General features: G+C 38.7%; 1 protein-coding gene across 1 annotated transcript in view; it reads right to left on the bottom strand.

Annotated features, from left to right (window-relative positions):
• sdk1a (sidekick cell adhesion molecule 1a) overlaps nt 1-21046 on the bottom strand; it is a 720929-nt gene that overhangs the window by 458048 nt on the left and 241835 nt on the right. Inside the window, exons 2-3 of the mRNA XM_048609738.1 lie at nt 4264-4423; nt 1965-2071 (exon numbers count right to left, since the gene is read on the bottom strand). Of these exons, the coding sequence (XP_048465695.1) occupies nt 1965-2071; nt 4264-4423 (267 nt within the window). The remainder of the gene's footprint in view (nt 1-1964; nt 2072-4263; nt 4424-21046) is intronic.

The following is a 21046-nucleotide window of genomic DNA, read 5'->3' as shown; positions in this document are numbered from 1 at the left end:
GTAGTAATCTCATGATAGTGAGATCAGAAATAGGAGATGTCACAATGGCGGATCAGAACCATAGATTACTTATGGACTTACTGAAGTTCAGGATAAGACATGTCTTTTTAAAGACTACAAGCTAAGCCTGGCTGATAATCTACCTTTTAAGCATGGAATTTGACTGCCAAACGATTCTCTGGCTGAACCCTGGAAGGTCACTCATTGTAGGGTGCCACAGAAGCTTCAAAGAGACAGACTTCAGTAAGTAGAAGTGCAAGGCAATTTAATCACCAATTATCATCAGGAAAACATCTCCTGCGGGTTATATTCCAAACTCGAGACAGGAGATGGAAGACATGTTTGCATTTTACCCTTTCAGGAATACAAGAAAAGGTGTTTGGAACACAAGTGCAAACGCTGACTTGTTTCTGTTAGTCAACCAGTTTCCTGTGAAGGTGCTTTAAGTATTGCAAACCAGCAATCATCATAAGAAAACAGGACTGTAATTTCCACTAACCTGTAAAATGAAGAATATTGAAACTGACTGCCCACACTTTCATCCAATACAGACGCTGCAACATTCCATCATCTATTCCTCACAGAACTCAAGAGTCTGCTCCATATATCTGTTTCAACGGTTCTTTCTTTTTGGACACATGCGTGTGTGCGCGCGTGCGTGTATGTGTGCGCGCGCGTGCATTATTATGTCTTCTGGCCTTTTGTAACTAATAAACTTCCATCAAATCAAGAAAGCCTGGTTAAAGGGACTTCTTCAAAAACATAAATTCAATTGGTCTGGGACAGAGGCATCCGCAAGGGGAAATATCCTTTTTAAAATGAACTTTATTGTGACGAACCAACAGGACAAGTGAAAAAGGCAGGAAGTTCAGTGATTGTTTCTCATATGAAAGCTTGACAATTTGGAGTATCCAATCTAGAACCGTAATAAATTGGTGAAATTCACCCAGAGCAGGTTGTAACAGAGAATAGACCAAATGACTAAGTGGCAGGAAAGATGGCACACAGGTAATAATTTAGATTCTTGAAGCTTGGGATCAATTCTGGGAGCTGAAACATGCACAAGCCGCACTCAGACCAATATCCATGCAGAAGCATTTGTTAGTACTGCAGCAGAGGTTTTAAAATAGATTGGCAGGGATAGTAAACTCAGTGTGGAGACACAAAGGGAAACAAAGATGGAAAAGTAGAAAGCAAAAGTGAAAGACAGAGAAACAAGGGCAAGCAGCAAACAGGGCCACAGTACAAAAACAGATTTATAATGGTTAAAAAAGCAAATCTAATGGTACTGTGTGGGTGAATGTACAGAGCATTTGCAATAAGGGAGATGAATTTACCGATTAAATCATTGTAAACGGGAAGAGTAGGATTGTAATTACAGAGATATGGCTGCAGGGCGGTCAAACCTGGGACCTGAACATGCACAAGTATTTAATATTTAGGAAAGACAGCTAAAAAGAAAAGGAAGTGGAATGCCATTGTCACGAGGGTGAAATCAGTGCAATAATGAAAGATGAAATGGCTCAGCAAATCTGGTTGTAGTATCAGTTTGGGTGAAACTAATAAGCACCGTCGGGCAAAAGTGGTAATACAGGGGACAACATTAAACAGAAAATTAGAGATGCAGGTATCAAGATGAATGGGGAGAGTGTGTTAGAGGGTCACAAGTATACTGAACAGCGCAGCGTGTTCAATGGGCCAAACAGTGCATTCTTGCTCCTATTTTCTATGTTTCTACAAAGGTACTTAATTTATATCATCTGCATGGAAGTTTACTTTGGAATGACCATGCTGGAAATTGGATCATTTGCCACTGCTGTTTCAATAGATAAGATATTTCAAAGAAGTCACAAAAATTAAGTGTATTGTAAGAAATGCCATTAAAAAAGCAAACAAAGTTGTTTATGTGCACAACTTAGATACTGTGCATCTTAGATACTTGTACAGAAGTGACATCCACTTACATGCAACTTGTACTTGTGTTTTCTTCTGAAGAAGTGCTCCACGTCTGTTCCGCACAACACACTGATAAAACCCAGTGTCTGAGCGCTGCAGGGATGGAATAACATACCTTGGACAAGAATAACGTTTAGATTAATTCATAGAATCAACTTGGGTCGAAAACAATGTTGATGGACAGATGTAACTTCTGTTTTTTTTGTTTGATCATTCTGTAACTAATACCAATTTTCCACCAGCAAAATGGAGTCATTTCATTTTGTTTCCATCTTTTATAATACAGTGTCTGGCTTTACATATTAGTCCATCTGGGATCCAACAATAAGTCAAGAATTCACTCCTGTGGATGCTATTATGCTTGACAACTCTTACATTCTGAAATCGTCAAGCAAGCCATGAATTTCATTTTGGGATTCAAAGCAGACAAATTCTCAGGGCCTGACGGCCTACATTCTAGGGTCTTAAAGGAATGGCAGCAGAGACAGTGGATCCACTGGTTATAATATTCGAAAATTCCCTGGATTTTAGAAAGGTTCCAGTGGATTGGAAAAATGCTAACATAATACCCTTTTCAAAAAAAGAGGGAACAGAAAAAAAAGGAAATTCTAAACCAGTTAGTTTAACATCTGTCATTGGGAACTGGCTAGAGGCCGTGGTTAAGAAAATAATAACAGGGCATTTGGAAAGTCAAAATGCAAGTCAGAGTCAGCATGGTTTTATGAAGCGCAAATATGTTATGTCAAATTTGCTAGAGTTCTTCAAAAGTACAACAAGGACAGTGGATATTGGCGATCCTTTAGATGTAGTATAACTGGGCCTCAAGGCGGCATTTGTTAAGGTGCCGCACACAAGGGTAATACACATTGCAAGCTCACAAAGAATTAGAGATAATTTATTAGCACAGACAGAAGATTGGCTAGCCAACAGAAAGCAGAATTGGGATAGCTACAATCAATATTAATGGCCTGAATGCAGGAAATGCAAGTACTTTAGTCAAATTTGCTAATTACACTAAAATTGGTGGGAAAGTAAGCTGCAATGAAGAAATAAGGAATTTACAAATGAATATGGGCGAGTTAGGTGAATGGGCTAAAATTTGACAGATGGAGTTTAACATGGATAAGTGGGAGGTTATCCATTTCGGTCAGAAAAATAGAATGGCAACTTATTACCTAAACGGAGAGAAACTTCAGAGTGCTTAAGTACAGGGGGATATGGGTGTCCTCATGCATGAATCACAGAAAACTAGTTGTGCAGGTACAGGAGGTAATAAGGAAGCAAATTGAAATTTGGCATTTACTTCTAAAAGAATAGAATATATAAAATAGAGAAATGTTGCTGCAAATACACAAGGCATTACTGAGACTACTTGGAATACTGTGTACAGATTTGGTCTCCTTACTGGAGAGAGATGGAGTTACATTGGAGGCAATTCAGAGAAGATTCATTCGATTGATTTCAGAGGTGAGGGGTCTGTCTTATGAAGACCTATACTAGGGGTTTGGAGAAGATTTAGTTGAGATATACAAGATGTTAAAGCTGATTGATGAAGTAGATGTAGACAGCATGTTTCCTCTTGTGGGCAATCTACAACAAAAGGTCATAGCTTTAGTATAATGGATAGCAGATTTAAAAAGAGATAAGGAGGAATTACTTCTTTCAAGAGTCATGAATCTGTTGAACTCACTACCCGAGTACAAAGGATGACTGGACATTGAGTAAATTTGAGGTGGTGGCAGGTGCAATCTTTAATTATTAATGTGTTGAAGGATTATGAAGAGTGGACAGTAAAGTGAAGTTGAGGCCAGCATGAGATCAGGCATGATTGTTTTAAATGGTGGAGCAGGCTTGAATGGCCGAATTGCCTAGTCCTGCTCCTGATGTTCTTACTTCAAGAGCAATTACGGATGGGCAACAATTGAATCAAGCCAATCCTTTGTGATAACACTTCAAAATGTGGCACCTGAGCGAGGAACAGTATTCAAGAATACTGATCAGCCAGATGGGTTTATGAACAGGAACTGGATAGGTTGACCTGAGCAGTCAATTTATCCCAGACAACTTTGAAAATCCAAGTCCAAACAGACAGCAATGTAACCTACAATAAAATGGTCAATGAGACTCCCAAACAATGTTGTACATTTTGTGTCAACGTATACCTGAAAATGCTTTGCACCGATGCAGAATCTATCAAATTGGCTGGTGCTCACATTTATGTATAAATCAAACGGAGTCTTTTATTTATCAGATTATCCAAGTATATTTTTCCAGTTTCAATTACGTAATACTTCTCCCTTTGATTACCTGTATTCATGAGAGAATGCTGTGATTGCTGTATCATTTCGTAACCATTTAAACTCAAGTGGCCAACTTCCCTCTGCCAGGCATGTTAAGACCAAACGATTCCCCTCCAAGTGAATTTGTGGCGGTCCTGGTTCAGTCTTAAAATATGGTGGAACATCATCTGAAAGACAGAATTCCATATTGTAAACTTGTACAATGACAGAAATTAACACTATCAGATTAAGGTAAACACACTGCATCCAATTCAGTTTGACAGTTCCAGCAGAACCTTTCTAGCATCTACTGGATTATGGCAAAAGTACAACAAAGCAATCAATAACAATGTTAATAATACAATAAAAATGATTGTGTTCATTCAAGGATGTCGATTTCCAGACACCTCATTTATCTGCAGTGATTGTATGCCAGTTAATGTATTACTCATCATGTGTGTACACAGACCAATTATATGTACCTCTATTTGCACCAGTTTGTCAGTGCTATGCCCAGAAGATTCAAAGATAGTGCAGCTGTACTGAAGTTTAAAATCGGTCCTGAACATCCCAGCCTCATACACTGTTCTGAGTACTACCCCTTCTCTCCAATCCCTATAGCAAAACACGAGGCACTGCTTCACCTTTTGTACTAACAACTCAATTATCTTTGTGTATTTGAAAACAAATTGTTGAAGCTTCCTGTCTTGCATTCCTCAGGATTTTTCATGACAATAGAAATTCAAGGGGAAAATCAATATTTGCGCTGCGTGAGAGGTCAGTGCAGATTGTTTGGCAAGATGATTCTGTTTGGAGTGGCACTGCAATAGTAAATGCACCCATTAATGCTGATTAACAATTAACAGCCAGGCTTTGTTTGATATTAAACCCGGCAGGTTGATTCCCATTAGTCCGGGCATTACCGAGAAATTAACCAGCACATGGCTGTCACCTATTATGTTCAGCTGAAATAGGTATTATACATGTCTAAGTACTTTCTGTCTGTGAAGTACAGGCCCTGTATCTTAATGTATGTAGCTTTCAACACACCCAAGTGCAGGATACAGAGAAATTATGCTGGCAAACAATTGAGAATTGTCAGTCCTAATAAAATTGAGAAAGTGTGACAAAGCCTTTTCCGGCAATACTCAAGTTCTGTACTTCCAAACAGCTACAAATAACTTCCATTAATTTTTGACAGTCTGTGAGACAAGTGAGGAAACAAAGTGAGATATAGAAGAAATTGTTCCATAATCCTTGGGAAGACACACAAGTAGTACTTTCAGGATATGAGGAGCAGTTTGATGATCATACTTTCATATTATTGGCTAGAAGTTGATAGGGCAGAAAGGAAGCACAGTTAATTACTCTCAACATATTATGTCCCTCACGATTTTAGCTGCACAGGTTTACAGTACAGCGATCATCCTCATTGTGGCTAATGGTCTAATATGGAAAGGAATTCAGTGGAGTAAATGACATCATTGTAACGATTGTGTGCAAATGTTAAAGAATCTGTTACAAAACAGCCTGAGCCAACATGTTAAAGATAGAACAAGAGATGTGACACTTTTATAGCTCTCATGCAATGTGTGTTATATTTCATGACTCTGAACTTGTGACAACTATGCTCAAGTTTTCATGCAACACCAAGCAGAATAAAGGGCACATCCTTTAATAGTGTACAGCCCAAAATTATGCACACGACCCAACGAAGGTTTGAGATCCATTCACCCTCCTGTTCCTCCTAATTGACATCTCAACTGTTTAAATCCCTGTACCATGCCAAGAATTCCAACAGCTTTCTAATTGCCTTATCTATGTAAAGCAACATTCTGAAGGCTCGAAACCTGCAGCTCTACCGTATCACAACTTTATTGAAGAAGAGAAAGTGGAAAATCATTAGTTTCTGACCAAAGCCAGAGCCCGAACACAAGCTCAGTATTCTTGTCAAGGATTCCAGATTATTGTAAAGTCGGGGCTCCAGTTAATCCCATACCTCCATAGCATTAAGTCGCCTGCTTTTGCTCTATAACATCTCTTACCTCTCTTTACTAACAAAATCGTCAGCAATTCTTTTGTCATAATTCTGCCATGTTTTCAGCTATTTATGCCTGTAGAAGCTAGTCTCTAAACTTTTCACTTTTCTATTTGACTTTCCCCTTTAAAGAACACCACTAAAATTCAGCTCTAATTTTTTTTGGTCACCCCTTGTAGTTTCTCTTCCTCTGGCTTGGAGAATTTCTTCCATTGCTATGAACCCTTTTGACATTCTTCTACATTCAAAACACTAGTTAACACTAGTTACTCTACTAAGTAAGCAAATACAACAGTCAATTTATGTACAGCAAGGTGCTACAAAAAAGCAAATGAAGTAAATATCCAATTAATCTAGTCTGGTGAATCAGAACATAAAAAGAACTCCCTGTAGTTCTATGAATATTGCCTTAATCTTGCTTCAATGATCTGTATATTTTATAAAGCTGTTTGAGAAACCACTTTACAGCTCACTACTTATAAATACAACATGTTTTCCAGTAATTAGAGAATAGATTGAAGAAAATAAATCACTTAACAAATTTGGTGCTCATGTAATAAATTATTTTTATATTATCAAGGTGACAAATCGATGCTCGCAGATCTGTGGTGACACCCCCAATTGTTTTTGGCAGGATCCTAGGGACTATGAAAGAAACTAATTAACCAAGCTTACTGAAAACTCAATAACTGTTTTGTAAATTATGGCAACTAATCACTGTACACTGCTGTTATTTTTAAATTAATTCAGCATCAGATATCTTGTTTATAAGGAAATATAAAACCCAATGCTGAAATTAGGTGAATCCTTTTCAATACTGGGTTACCAGTCTGATGTGTAATGCTGTGAAGGCCAGGTATACTGTGAGAAAAGAAATCACTGCTGGTCACTTTATGCACTCTTTTCTAAATGATTCAGAATAAAAAATCAAGAACTGATCAACTGTTCTGAACCACAGGTAATAAGAACATTCGGAACTGGCTGAACTGTTCTTGCAGTGAGACAACATGAACACAAGCAGCCATGTGGCCTCCTGCTGTGCTGTAATCATTCTCAATTGTGAAAGCCATACAGGCATCAGCAATAATTCAAATACAATATTTTATACAAATGTTGAAGTCAGGAAGAATAAATACACACTAAAGTTAATTCACTCATTGTGCCAAGGTTCACTTAAGTCAGACCTAGCCCATCTTTGGTCATTACATCATTCCTTTTATGTAGAGTTAGCTTCTTGTGAGTGTATTTTTATAACAAGACTGGTTGAGGTCTAAAATTTGGAAACGGACCTGGCAGTGTTCTAATGTTTGAAGTCTGGAAAATACTACGGAGGAATTTTTTTTTTTTTTTTTAAGAGAGGGAGGAGTCCTGCAGTGACCAACCAAAAGGGTTTGAGGTTAATTTATGACCTGATTTCATAACTTCATCCTTCAGATTAATAATAATCATCTGCAGTTACAGGCAAATCAACTTTTTTTTTTAAATCAACAGTATAGGGATCAGCATACAAATTAAACAAATGTTCAAGTAAACTGACATTGAAATTTATTAAACCATCATAATCACACCATCAATTAGATTGCAGTCCAGCAGCAGAAGGATTAGAAACATCCGTCTGCATGTCACAATTGGCTACACTATATTCTTCATTATGACACACTGCTTACCAGACAGCAGTATTGCTTTGGGTTACAGAACTTCACGTTAATAACAGCTAACATACATACTAACTAGTATACATCACAAGTACATAGAAAGATACTGCCAGAGGTAGCTATTTGGATCATCATGCCTACACTGGCTTTATGAAAGAACTACCATCCAATTCTCTTTTGAAAGGTATTATTGAATCTGCTGCCATTACTCTTTTAAGCGGGCATTCTACATCACATAAAATCACTGTCTAAAAATATTTCTCATCTCTCCACTGGTTGCTTTCACAGTTACTTTAAATTTGAGCCATCTGATACTAGTCCTCCTGCCAGAGAAAAGTGCTTCATCTTATTTAGTCTGTCAAAATCCTTTATCAAATCAAACACGTCTTTTTAATTCCCACTTAACCAGCTCTGCTCCAAGCATCTCCACGAAACTAAAATCCCACATTAAATTGATTTCGAGTTCTTATTTACATGGGGGCAATGTCCAATTGCTGCTGACTTGTTTTTCACTTGTAAAGCATACACAGGAAAATTAGATGGACATTTCAGACACCCCTTTATTGCTCCAGGTTCACCTTTTACAATGTTCAGTGACTTGAAAGAAGCATCTAGCAGTCCCTTCCCACACATGTGGTAGGCTGTTTAAATATGCAGATTAAGATGTGCATTGCTCATACCTGAAATGCTATTTTCATGCACATAACATTGGAACCAATTCTCCCTTTAAGCTGAAATGAAAATAAGAAGCCAGAAAAACTGAGATAAGCTAGCACTGAAGATAACAAATTAATTCTTAAGGTGGAATGACCAGTAATCAGTTCTGTTCAAAAGCCACTCTACCATAAATGGATGCTGCCTAAGCTGGTGAGTTTTTCCACTATGTTTTGGTTTTATTTCAGAACTCCAGAATGCACAATATTTTGCTTTTCCCTTTAAACTGTGTATCAACTTGGCAATTACCACACTGATCACAGACAATAAAAAACAACTGTACAAAGTCAGGCAAAACATTTGAAATCGATTGTCCTGAAACAAATGCCAAAGATCATATTCGTCTTCAACAAATTTTTTTTTTTTTTTTAAGAAGGAACAGACTGACCGGCCTATTGTTTCCTGGTTAATCCCTTGCTCCCGTTAGAGGGAGACAAATGATGGTGGTTAACCTGAGGGTCACCACATTTTAGACAAGGGCAAAGATTGAGGAGGGGGGTCCTTCATGATAACCTCAGCCAATGTGGAAATCAAACCCGTGCCGTTGGTATCTCTCTGCAAGAGGTTCCAAGGTCAGATGTCTCGCAGTGCATGCTTGAATTGTGAACTACAGCTCTTGGAAAGCAGTAAGTCTTCTGTCCCAGGAACTAATGTAACGGTAGCACGAAATTATTAAGACATGAAAAGATTTACATAATGTTTGGATTTTACAGAATTCATGACAGAACTTTTTTTTTTAATTTTGTATTTTAGTGAAACTTCAATGTCAATTAACATTTACTTAACACCAAAAAATAAAAATGCTATAGCTTTAAGAGTAGGTTAGAGGCTAGGATTTCTGCAGTGAATAACTCACCTCCTATTGCCCCAATTCCTGTCTACCATCTCGAAGGCCAAAGTCCTGGGTGTGATAGGATAGTCTCCATTTGCCTGGACGGGGGTAGCATCAAAACTCAAGAATCTTGACACCATCCAGAACCCCACTCACCATTCACAACCCTTCACACCATCATACAGCGGCACTACTACATACCAGCTACAAGATGGCCTGCAGAAATGCAGGAAGGCTCTTTTGACGGCACCTTCCAAACCTGCAACCTCTACCTCTTCCAAGAACAGAGGCAGCAGTTGCAGTCAAACACCACCATCTGTAAATTTCCCATGAAGTCACATATCATCCTGACTTGGAACTACGTCACTATTCGTTCCTTACTGGGTCAAATCCTGAACTTTCTTCCTAACAGCAACGTAGATGTTCTACACCTCAAGGACTGCACCAAGATAATTTGAGATGGGCAATAAATACTGGTCTAGCCAATGATGCCCACATCCAACAGCAAATAAAATACCCAAACATGAGTTGGAATGCTGAGGAGACTGGTACCAAAAGGCAACTTTTGACATGAAATGTATTTGATGTCATAACTTCCAGGGTTGCAATAAATAGCCAAACCAACATTAGAGACACCAAAAACACTCGGAGAACCACTGGTGCCATAGATTCACTTCTTACTTCTAGGGCAGGGTGAAACAATTGTTCTGAAGCATAACCATTCATATTGAAGTCAAAAGCAATGCCCTCCAGGCAAGACAACTAACAAACCACAACTGAATCACAAAAATCTCAACACAGTTCCTTGACAGGTATATCACAATACACGTTCATTTTTACTAATCAAGCAATTATTGAAATAGGAGATAAAGAGCCAGATTAGAAAAGTCACCTGATGCAATACATTCAAACTGACAAGACTCAGGAAGTTTATCGATTTTTGCAACCGTGATTAAGGAAATATAATCCTCATGAAATCATGATTAATGTATGGACAGCCCAATCCAAAATATGGAATAGTACAATAATACTCTACAGCACAAGTCCTTATGAAAGAAAAATATATGTTGCAACTACACAGCATGTTTCATGTCCTCAAAAAGTCCCTAAGCACTTTACAACTAATGAAATTATCACTCTTGCAATGTAGGGAAATACAGCAGAAAACACTGCACACAAGATCCAAAAGCAATTAAAAGACCAGAGAACTAATTTTTGTGATGCTGGCTAAGGGATAAAAGTCAGCGAAGAATGCAAGGGGAACTCCTCTGCTGGTCTTTGAATAGTGCTGTGCGAATGTTTACAACTATTTAAGAGGTTGCACAGGTCTTGGTTTTAGCCCATCAGCGAAAAGGTTGAACTTCAGGCAGTGAGGAATTTTCTCAGTATTGCAATGAAGTGTGACCCTAGATTATATGTTCAAAACCCTAATTTCAACCTGGATGGCTCAAAAATGTTCCTGATCTCATTTATTTGAGGTTCTGAGATTTTAATTCCCAGACATCATTTATATGACTAGATTATTTTCCCACCAGAAGGCTGAATGTTGGTCAGCAGGTAGATGCAGAATTTTGGGCAGAAGAAGGTTGTCAGCAGAGCAAGTGGAAAAACTCCCAGCAGAGAGGTAAATCACGGGAAGGAAATTTCAGAAAGGCCTCTGATCAGCAAGTATCGCCTAGACCCACAGAAAGCACATTGAAATGAAACAAAAACAGATATTCCTGGAAAAATTCAGCAGCTATAGCAACATCTGTAGAAAGAAAACAGGGTTAATATTTTGGGTTCAGTGACACTTCTTCAAAACTAATCCAATGATCGAGCACATCTGTTCCGATGAAGCCTCTGAAGGCAGCCTCCGGAACCTCCACCTTCTTCATAAACTGAGTATTTCCTACCACTGTGGTTGACAGGGCCCTCAACTGTGTCCAACTGTGGACTGAATGGTCTGTTTCCAAGCAGTATAACTCTATGACTACATGCCTAAGACGAGAGGGCATAAATTTAAGGCAAGGAGTAAGTTGTTGGGTGGAGATCCGAGAAAAATTGTTTTCACCCCAAGTGTGGTAGATATGTGGACATGCTGCCCGAGAGACAAGGACACTTAACATTAAGAAGTGTTTGAATGAATACTTAAAATGCTAGGGCATAGTAGGCTATGGACCAAGAACAAATAAATGGAATTAGTGTATCTTGGTGTTTGTTGTTTGGCATAGCTTTGATGGGCCAAAGAGCCTACTTCTAAGGTTGTATGACACTAAATGTTCACAGATCTAAAGAACACAAATCAAATTATTTTCTTTATCAGCCAAGGTACAGAACGTAAGAGCAGGGAGATTATGTTGCAACTGCAGAATCATTAATTAGGCCAGAACTTGGTAACTATGCACAGTCGTGGTCATCTAAATACATAAAGGACTTAGCTGCACGAGAAAGGATACAGAGGCGATCTACACATTAGGTTTGCAGGTATGACATTTTGGAAAGGCAAATCAGGGCAGGACTTATACACTTGACGGTAAGGTCCTGGGAGTGTACTGAACAATGAGACCTTGAAGTTCAAGTTCATAGTTCCTTGCAAGCGGAGTCGCAGGTAGATAGGATAGTGAAGGCAGCATTTAGGACACTTGCCTTTATTGGTCAGTGCATTGAATAAAGCAATTGGGAGGTCATGTTGCGGCTGTACAGGACAGTGGTTAGGCCACTTTTGGAATACTGCATGCAGTTCTGGTCGCCCTGTGATAGGAAGGATGTTGTGAAACTTGAAAGGGTTCAGGAAGATTTACAAGGATATTGCCAGGGTTGGAGGGCTTGAACTATAGGGATAGGCTGAGTAGACTGGGGCTATTTTCCCTGGAGTGTTGGAGGCTGAAGGGTGAGCTTACAGAGCTTATAAAATCATGAGGGGCATGGATAGGGTGAACAGAAGAGGTCTTTTCCATGGGGTGATGGAATTCCAAAACTACAGGCCATAGGTTTAAGGTGAGTGGAGAAAGACTTAAAAGGGACCTGAGGGGCAACATTTTCCACATAGAGGATGGCATGTTTATGGGACGAGCTGCCAGACGAAGTGGTGGAGGCTGATGCCTTTTAAATGTCATAATTGTATCTGGATGGATATATCAGTAGAAATGATTTGCAGGGATATGGGCCAAATGCTGGCAAATGGGACTAGATTATTTTAGGATATTTGGTCGGCATGGACAAGTTGGACCGAAGGGTCTGTTTCTGTGCAGTACAACTCTATGACTTGAAAAATGCAGCTATCAAGGGAGATTTAATTGGCTGGGATTGTTCTTCTTGCAACAATGCGGGCTGAGCGGAGACTGGATTGAGATGTATAAAACTGTGAGGGTCTTGGAGTGTGGATGAGAACAGCCTTTCTACCTTGGCAGAAAGGTCAGTAACTAGAAGGTGAAGATTTAATGTGATTGGTAAAAAGATTAGAGGGGAGATTAGAAAAAAATTCTTTTAACTCAGAAGGTGATTTAGACCTCACTGTACATGAATGAAAGCACAAATCCTCAACTCATTCAAAGAAAAGATATCCAGATAAGCACCTCAAATGCCATGTCCTGAGGGCTATGGACCAAATGCTGTAAAGTTGAAATTAGGTTTTTTGGTCCTGGTGACAGACCAAGTGGTCTCTTTCTGTGCCACAAACATTTTATGATTAACAGCACTCTGGATGCACCTACACTGAACAGAATGTAGATTTGCTTCCTCTCAACGACTGTCAAGGATGCAGAATAAATGGTGATATTACCAGTGGCCACATGTCAAAAATTAAAAATTATAAGATAAACATAGGAGTTTCAGTCTGGTAAAGAGAACAGACGTAGTGTAATTTACATTACGTTCAGTTGGACTAACATAAAACTTTGACAAGATGAAAATGGAAATTCTGCCTTTTGAAGATTCACAGGCTCGTCAGATAGGGAATTTACTTTGTTCCGGTTATAAGGCATAAAACATACTACGAGAGAATACTATATAAAGTGAAAGCAGTAGCAAGTATACTATGATTTGTAGAATATGCTCAATCATCTGCCTTACGTGGTATTTATATTGTGAACTACGTGACTCTACACTCACCTCATTTTCAGCTTGAAAAACTACCCAGAGTTTGTTAGAAACAGGAACAGTCTCCCTGGATTGGAAGAAAGGAACAAAGCAAGAAAAGAGGGAGAGAGTAAACATAGAATAATAGACATTAAAATGCTAGAAACTATTATGAATATAATAACAGGTGCTTAGAAAATCAAAATATGATTGAGCAAAGTCAATATACATTTATGAAACAAAAACAGTATTTGACAAATGTGTTAACATCCTTTTGAGGATTTAACCACCAGTGTGGATAACTGCAAACCAGATGTTCTTTTGATCACAGATGAGATGGCCAAATTTATATCACAATTTGGCCAAGAGCAATTTTTTTGTTTGAAGTAGACAAAGTTCAAGATCTGAAGTACTTTACTAAGAAGGTAAAGCCACAAGATTCTATCGTTTGAAACGAAAAAACTAAACTTTACTGTACAAAGATGTAACAACAAAATAATGTACTATATACATATAAAATGTATACTCAAATACTGAAAAGTAAACCTGGTTAACCAACAAACTGCGATCAAATACCCCAGAGTAAGTGGTCAATGCAGTCAAATCTCATCTTATGGATTTCTCAATAAACCCAGATATCAGTGACACAGTGGTCACCAATTTTCATTAAAACACTTGTCTCCTTTAAAAGGGATTCCAATTCTTCACTTTTTAAGATCTAGCTTCACAACTCCCTCAAAAGCCACTGTGTCTTGAACTGCATCAAAAAGTGCTCATGCCTTGGTTGTTTAATCTCTTGAGAGAGATGGAAAATGCTTTAAGGATCTCATGTATCCTTGTAGTTGAATCACAGAAATTTAACACACATGCACAGACAGCAAGGAAGAAAGAAATAGATAAAGTTGTCATACTGAAATTTCATATGACCTTGATGAGACCACACCTGGAATACTTAATACAGTTTTGGTGTCCTTACCCAAGGAAGGACATGTTTAAGAGATGTAGTGATTGGAACCAGGTGGATCTTGTTGACTACGAGGTCCTTGATTGGAGTTGTTAACCTGAGGAAACCAGAAAGCTCTGGCTGACCAGTATAAACAGGGGATTTAGAATCTCCTCAGTCCAGAAGACTGACTCCAAGCTGGCTGTACTGTGCACAAGTAAATAAGGGGTGACTCAGTGACGGGATACACAGTTATTTCAAGAGGGAACACCTCATAATTTCACCAGATTTGTTCTTGGAATAAGGAGATTACCTTACGAGAAATGTGTATCCTTCCATGATCTTAGAAGAATGGGATGTGATCTCATTGAAACGTACAAAATTCTTAAAAAGAATTTTTAGAGTGCATACTGGGAAGATGTGAATGAATTATCAGCTGTAATAATGGAATTAACTGGGCCAGTGGGCTTCTGAACTGAGTGAACCAGTTTGAACACAGTGGAACTAGGTGGCAAGTTAGTTGGTTCAAGCAGAACCAGCTTGTAGATACATATTTTAAAGCTTTTGTCACTTGTAGTTATGTTGACAGCCAGGCATGCTTTTGTTCACTCTTACCAAGTTTCAGTTTCTCCTCCCACTCTGTCATCCCTCCCTCTCTCTCCCCCTATAGAAAATACAAATACAGTCAAGATTCCACGGATTTTTCAGCAATAACTAGACAATCACACTGTGGGTCACCAACTCTCATTAAAACACTGTCTCCTTCATAAAGGATTTCAATTCTATGATGTTAATGACCAAACCTTGAAAATCCCTCAAATACTGCTTTGTCATGGACTGTCTCAATGACTGTTCATGTTCTGATCATTTAATCTCCTTTCCCAAGACTGCATTCCACTGGATTCCAGAGACTGTGCACCAGTATCTAATTACTGGAACAAATCCTACTCTTCCACAGGAGAGTGCTTCAAAAAGCTGCTAATACTCCTGGGGATTCACCAAACTCCAATATTTCACTACTATGCCAAGTAAACACTGCTTTAGCCTTCTGGTTACCCACAATCTCAGCTGCACAGAACTACCAATGGCTTCCACCAGTATTAATGATTTCTCCTGCCGTAACTACATACAGTCTGCTAACAGCAACATTTTTGCTGCCTAAAATGACTTACCTGCAGCAGTACTCCCACAGATTCAAGGTGAAACCAACTTTAAAACAGTGAAACTTTAGCTTCACACATTCCCATGATGACATAGCCTGCTCTAAAATAATGGGTTTTATGGCCTTACAGAGCTCACTGAATGCTTTTGACATAATTAACCTCTAACTCCCAAAACCTTAGCTCTAACCCAAAAAATGAACAACCTTTCTAATTGCATTAAACAAATATGGGCAACCTCTTTAAATAAGACCCCAACATCTTAAGTACACTTATGGACGAGACCAGACCCTCTCAAAATAGTTTAAGAAGGTAGCCTAGACCCTAACTTTTTCTTATTTTAAAGGCAGATGTAAAGTGACTCTTCAAGATGCAACGTGATTGGTCAACTACTCGACATTAAGCAAAGCACAATTTATTTAAACACTGCGGTTAAAATACAAACAAAGAAAGAGGAATTTAGAATAACAACTCTACTGGAAAACTTAACAGAAGAATAGATATAGTAAAAATTACTAATCAACTGTTCCAATATAGTAACATCCCATAAATACACCCCTTGGTAAAAAAAGGAAAATTTAGACAGATTCACACATGCAGTTCTCCCAAGAGAAGGAAAAAACAAATCAAGAGAAAATTCAGAGAGAGTAGCAACCAAAAAATATTCCCTCAAGACCGCAACAGCTTTCCGATTCAGAAATCCTGGTTTGAGTGTTGGCCACCCATTCAGGCTGCATTAAAAAAAACCCAAGGCCTCCCAAGCTGTTTACTCAAGTGGTATTTAGTCGGCAGCTCATCACCTCTCATTCAATCTCTCTCTCAAAAGAAATCAGGACAAGATAACCTCTTCAAGCTACGGCATCGTCACAACACTAGACGTCAAAATGCTTTAATTGCATGTCTCATGTTTCCACTTGTTAACATTAATTCCTAATTATAAACGATATACTAAAACACACAAGAAATAATCTATGTATCTGCAATGGTAAGACTAGGTCATATGATTCAGAATGTAATACCTAAAAAAATCATGACTTCGTTGATTTTACTGATTTAGACTCCAAGAAGAAAGTCCTAATAATAGAGGAGATGCTAACTTCTGTCCTACTGGGATGATTTATGAATAAGGATTGAAGGGGAAAAAAAGGCCTTTTTCAAGTTTGCAAGGAAAAAAAGGCCTTTTTCAAGTTTGCAAAGAGGTGCTACAGGAATCAGTGCTGGGGCCTCATTAACTTACAATCTATATTCATGATTTGAATGGAGGAGCCAAGTGTATTATAGCTACATTTGCTAACCACAGAAAGATACAAGGGAAACCATAAGGATGCAAAGTGATAAAAATAGTTAACATGAACAGGTCCAAGTTTGGCAAATGCCACATAATGTGGGAAAATATGAGGTTATCCAGCAAATAAAAAATGAATGAAGACAACAAACCAGGTACGACAAGGACTAGGAAGCCAAATGGAACGTTAGACTTTATTCTGTAAAGGTGGATAATAATACAAGTCTTGTTACAAGTGTACAGGTTGACCACAATAGAGTGCAGACTGCAGTTTTGGTCTCCTTAGTTAAGGGGAAACGGTCTACCAAGATAATTCTTGGACGGAGAGGTTCTGTTCAGAAGAACCTGAGCAGATTGGACCTACAGTCATTGAATCTTAAAATAAGATCTCATCCCACGGAAGTACGTAAGACTTTGAAAGGATTTTTCAGGGGAGATGCTGAGAAGCAATTTCTTGTTGTGGAGGGATCTAGAACGAGTGGGCTTTGTTTCATTTAAAACAGATAGAAGTCGACTTGTTCTCTCACACAGCAGTGAAGCTTCAGAATTTTCAAACCTAGAAAGGTGTGGGTGTTGAGTCATGAATACATTCAAGGCTGAGGGAGATAGATTTTTGACCTATGCCGAAGTCAAGTATTATTGGGAACAGGCAGTGAACTGCAGGTGGAACAAAGGTCTGATCAGCTATGATCTTATAGAATGATGCAGAAGGGCTGCATGTCCTGCTCCTATTTCTATGCTCTTATCTGCATTGCAACAGAAAATCTCAGTATACTCCAACAACAATATCACCTTAACAGTAACTTCAAGGTGACTTGTCCTTGACTGCACCAGTACAACACACCCTTTGGCCAAGCCTCATTAACTTACTATACAAAATTTACAGAACTTCAGTTTGGTGTTAAAATGAATTTTGCAGATCAGGAATTGGATAGAGTTCAGTTCCTAAACATAACCACAGCATCTCCCTATTGCATCATAAGTTGTTTGTGGCCATTTAATGCAATATGAAGAAGCCAATCATTTTCTATATATACAAACAGAATGCTACATGTCTGAAATAATTCTAAGCTGTAATTATGCATTATGTCAAGAATTTATTTATATTTATATTCAAGCAAAAAGCTATTTTAGACATCATTACCCAAGGATTCATATTATACAAATATGAAAAGGAAAATTGAGCAGATAAAGAGTTCTTAGTTTTTCTTCTAATATTGCTGTACGTAACAGTAATTTTACTAATTGGAGCATTTCATGCAGATGTTTGAACAATTTCTTGCAGGGGGGAGGTGCTAATGAATACAGCAGCAAATCTTAAACCTACTTGTTTGTACAGACTATATTTAAATCCACATAAAACTCTTGGAATATTTCCCAACTGCATAAACACATCTCTATCTCAATGGGATTACATTTTCCAGGATAAATGGAAAATGCTGGATTGAAAGGTCTTTCAATTACTCAAGGGCAAGGAGGATTAGGTTTCTGGCACAGTGCAAATCTTTTCATAACTTAATATTTTCTATTAAAAAAGCAATCTGGTCTAAGTGTTGTCCAATTTACTTCATGAAGAAAAAAAAATTTCATTCCCCTGTGGCGAGCTGCACCATCTCATATAGCCAACGGGATTATTATCCTAACAGTCTAACTACTCATTGCAATATTCATCAAAATGTATCCAGATTTGCATTCTTTGCTACTCTGTTTCTTAAGGTCTTCAAAACTGAAACTGGAACGGCATCTGCTGTCCAAACAAGGCTGATTTTCAAATGAATTTTTTTCTCTGACAGGTCCTGACAAAAAAAGCTATGGAGTTTTTGAGAAGATTTGTAGCTCGGGTTGTGGATGAGGTTGTAAAACTGCTTGCCGAGCCTGTGTGTTTGATCGCACATGTTTCATAGGTAAAATCGTCAGTTGGCCTCCGGTGAAGCGTTGGTGTTCTGTCCCGCTTGTTATTTATATGCCATGGTTGCTAGGGTGGTTGGCATCACTTCTAGTTCTGTTTTTCAGTGGTTTGTGTATCAAGTCCAGTTCAGTGTGTTTGTTGATAGAGTTCCGGTTGGAATGCCAGGCCGCCAGGAATTCCCTGGCATGTCTCTGTTTGGCTTGTGCAATTATGGATGTGTTGTCCCCGTCGAATTAGTGTCATTCTTCGCCCGTGTGTATTGAGACTAGTGAGAATTAGTTGTGTCTCTTGATGGCTAGTTGGTGTTCATGTATCCTTCTTGTCAGTTTTCTTCCAGTTTGGCCTATGTAATGTTTCTCACAGTCCTTGCATGGTACTTTGTATATTACAATAGTTTTATTGGTTGTGAGTATGGGATCCCTTACATTCATCTGTAGCTGTCGCAGGGTGGTTTGTGGGGTACCGTGATACCTAGGGGTCTCAGTAGTCTTGTGGTAATCTCTGATATGTCTCTGACGTATGGTAGGGTGACTAGTGTGTCTGGTTGTGTTGTCTTCTTGTTGAGGTCTGTGGATCTGAGCCATGGATCTGAAATATTATTAACTGTGGTTCTGTCTCCACAGATACAGTCAGACTTTGTAAGCTTCTCTGCATGTTGTGGGTTTTTATTTCCTCAGACGACCGCACCCACAGTATTTTGCTTCATAAGTGTTTTTTAGAAATCTATTTATTCCTGAGATGTACATGTCACTGATATGACCAGTAATTACTGCTCTTAAGAAGATGGTAATAAAGTGAACTGCTGCAGTTCATTTGGTGTAGATTGTCGCACAGTGTTATGAGGAAGAGTATTCCAGGATTCAGATTCAGCCAGATGTATTGCCCCATCACGATAGTGATGTGGATAGGAACCGGGCAGTAACGTTGTTAGGTTGCGCTGGTTCCGAAATCTTGCTGGATTGTACCGTGCATCTTTTACATGGCACCTATTACAGCCACTTTAGACAAATGTTTAAAGATGCTGAATAGAGTGTCAATCATGCCACATACTAGAAAAGATACCAGAAACAGATGGCAATACTTTTTAGGGAAGGCTGGACTTCTTTGATTCTTGAAAACCAGTTGAAGGGTCTCGGCCTGAAACGTCAGCCTTTCTGCTCCTATGATGCTGCTTGGCCTGCTGTGTTCATCCAGCCCTGCACCTTGTTGTCTCGGATTCTCCAGCATCTGCAGTTCCTACTATCTCTGAAGGTTGACCTAGCTGTTTTTTTTTTAAATTATAAAAAGGTTTCAATACAGTGGATACAGAAAATAAATTTACCTTCCAGTAGAGAAAAGCAAAACATGACTCTGGCAGGAGTTCCTCAGTAACTGACTGAAGGCACTTGAGGGTATGCTTTCGAATGGGCTTCCCTGTAGTAGACAGCAGACAGGACCCTTTATAGCAACACAATTGATTTTATCTTCTTTTTTACAGTCACAGCTGATGGAATACTGGACGAGTCAGATGTCAGAGTGAAAACTGGCTTCATCGACCTCAAGTTCTTTTCTGCAATTTGTTTACCGCGTTGGTCAGTCACTGAACACATTCATAAGAGGCTGTCAATATACTTTTAAACAGAAGAACACTGGCTTTAGATGTAATTGGTTTCCTTGCGGCCAACTTCTGCATTCACATGCTGCTGTTTAGGCAAAGGTTCTTCCTGACACCCTTAAAAAAAAACCTGCTGACACAGCTCAATAATTTCTTGAAATGGTTTTCTTCAACTGCTCTTCTACAGTCTTCTGTTGGAGCCTTCTCTCACAGACATTCCTATTCAGGACTTTCTTTCTCTTGCCCTAACTATTTTGGAGATGACCAAACTGCACCAAGTCTGGTACAGACGTGTAAAAGATCTGCTTATCACTTTGAAAGAATCCGTTCACTCACTGACCTTCTGATGGTTATCTTTCACTAGAAGGACCTGTTTCTGTCTGTTTTCCTAGGTTATTGAACACTTTGTTGCTAGGCAACAATCCAATCTATTTCCTCTCTTTCAACCCTGTTTTCTAAAAAATTAAACTGTTCAGCCTCAAGGGTTTTTTTTTAAAATGCCCATTTAAATGCATGCAAATGGACATCCAGACAAAACAAAAACCGAAAGAACTGCAGATGCTGTAAATCAGAAACAAAAACAAAGTTGCTGGAAAAGCTCAGCAGGTCTGGCAGCATCTGT

Source organism: Rhincodon typus, chromosome 21, assembly GCF_021869965.1.
Source record: "Rhincodon typus isolate 14 chromosome 21, sRhiTyp1.1, whole genome shotgun sequence".
NCBI lineage: Eukaryota > Metazoa > Chordata > Chondrichthyes > Orectolobiformes > Rhincodontidae > Rhincodon > Rhincodon typus.
The sequence above is the reverse complement of the archived record's forward strand: the minus strand, read 5'-3'. Positions and strand labels throughout refer to the sequence as shown.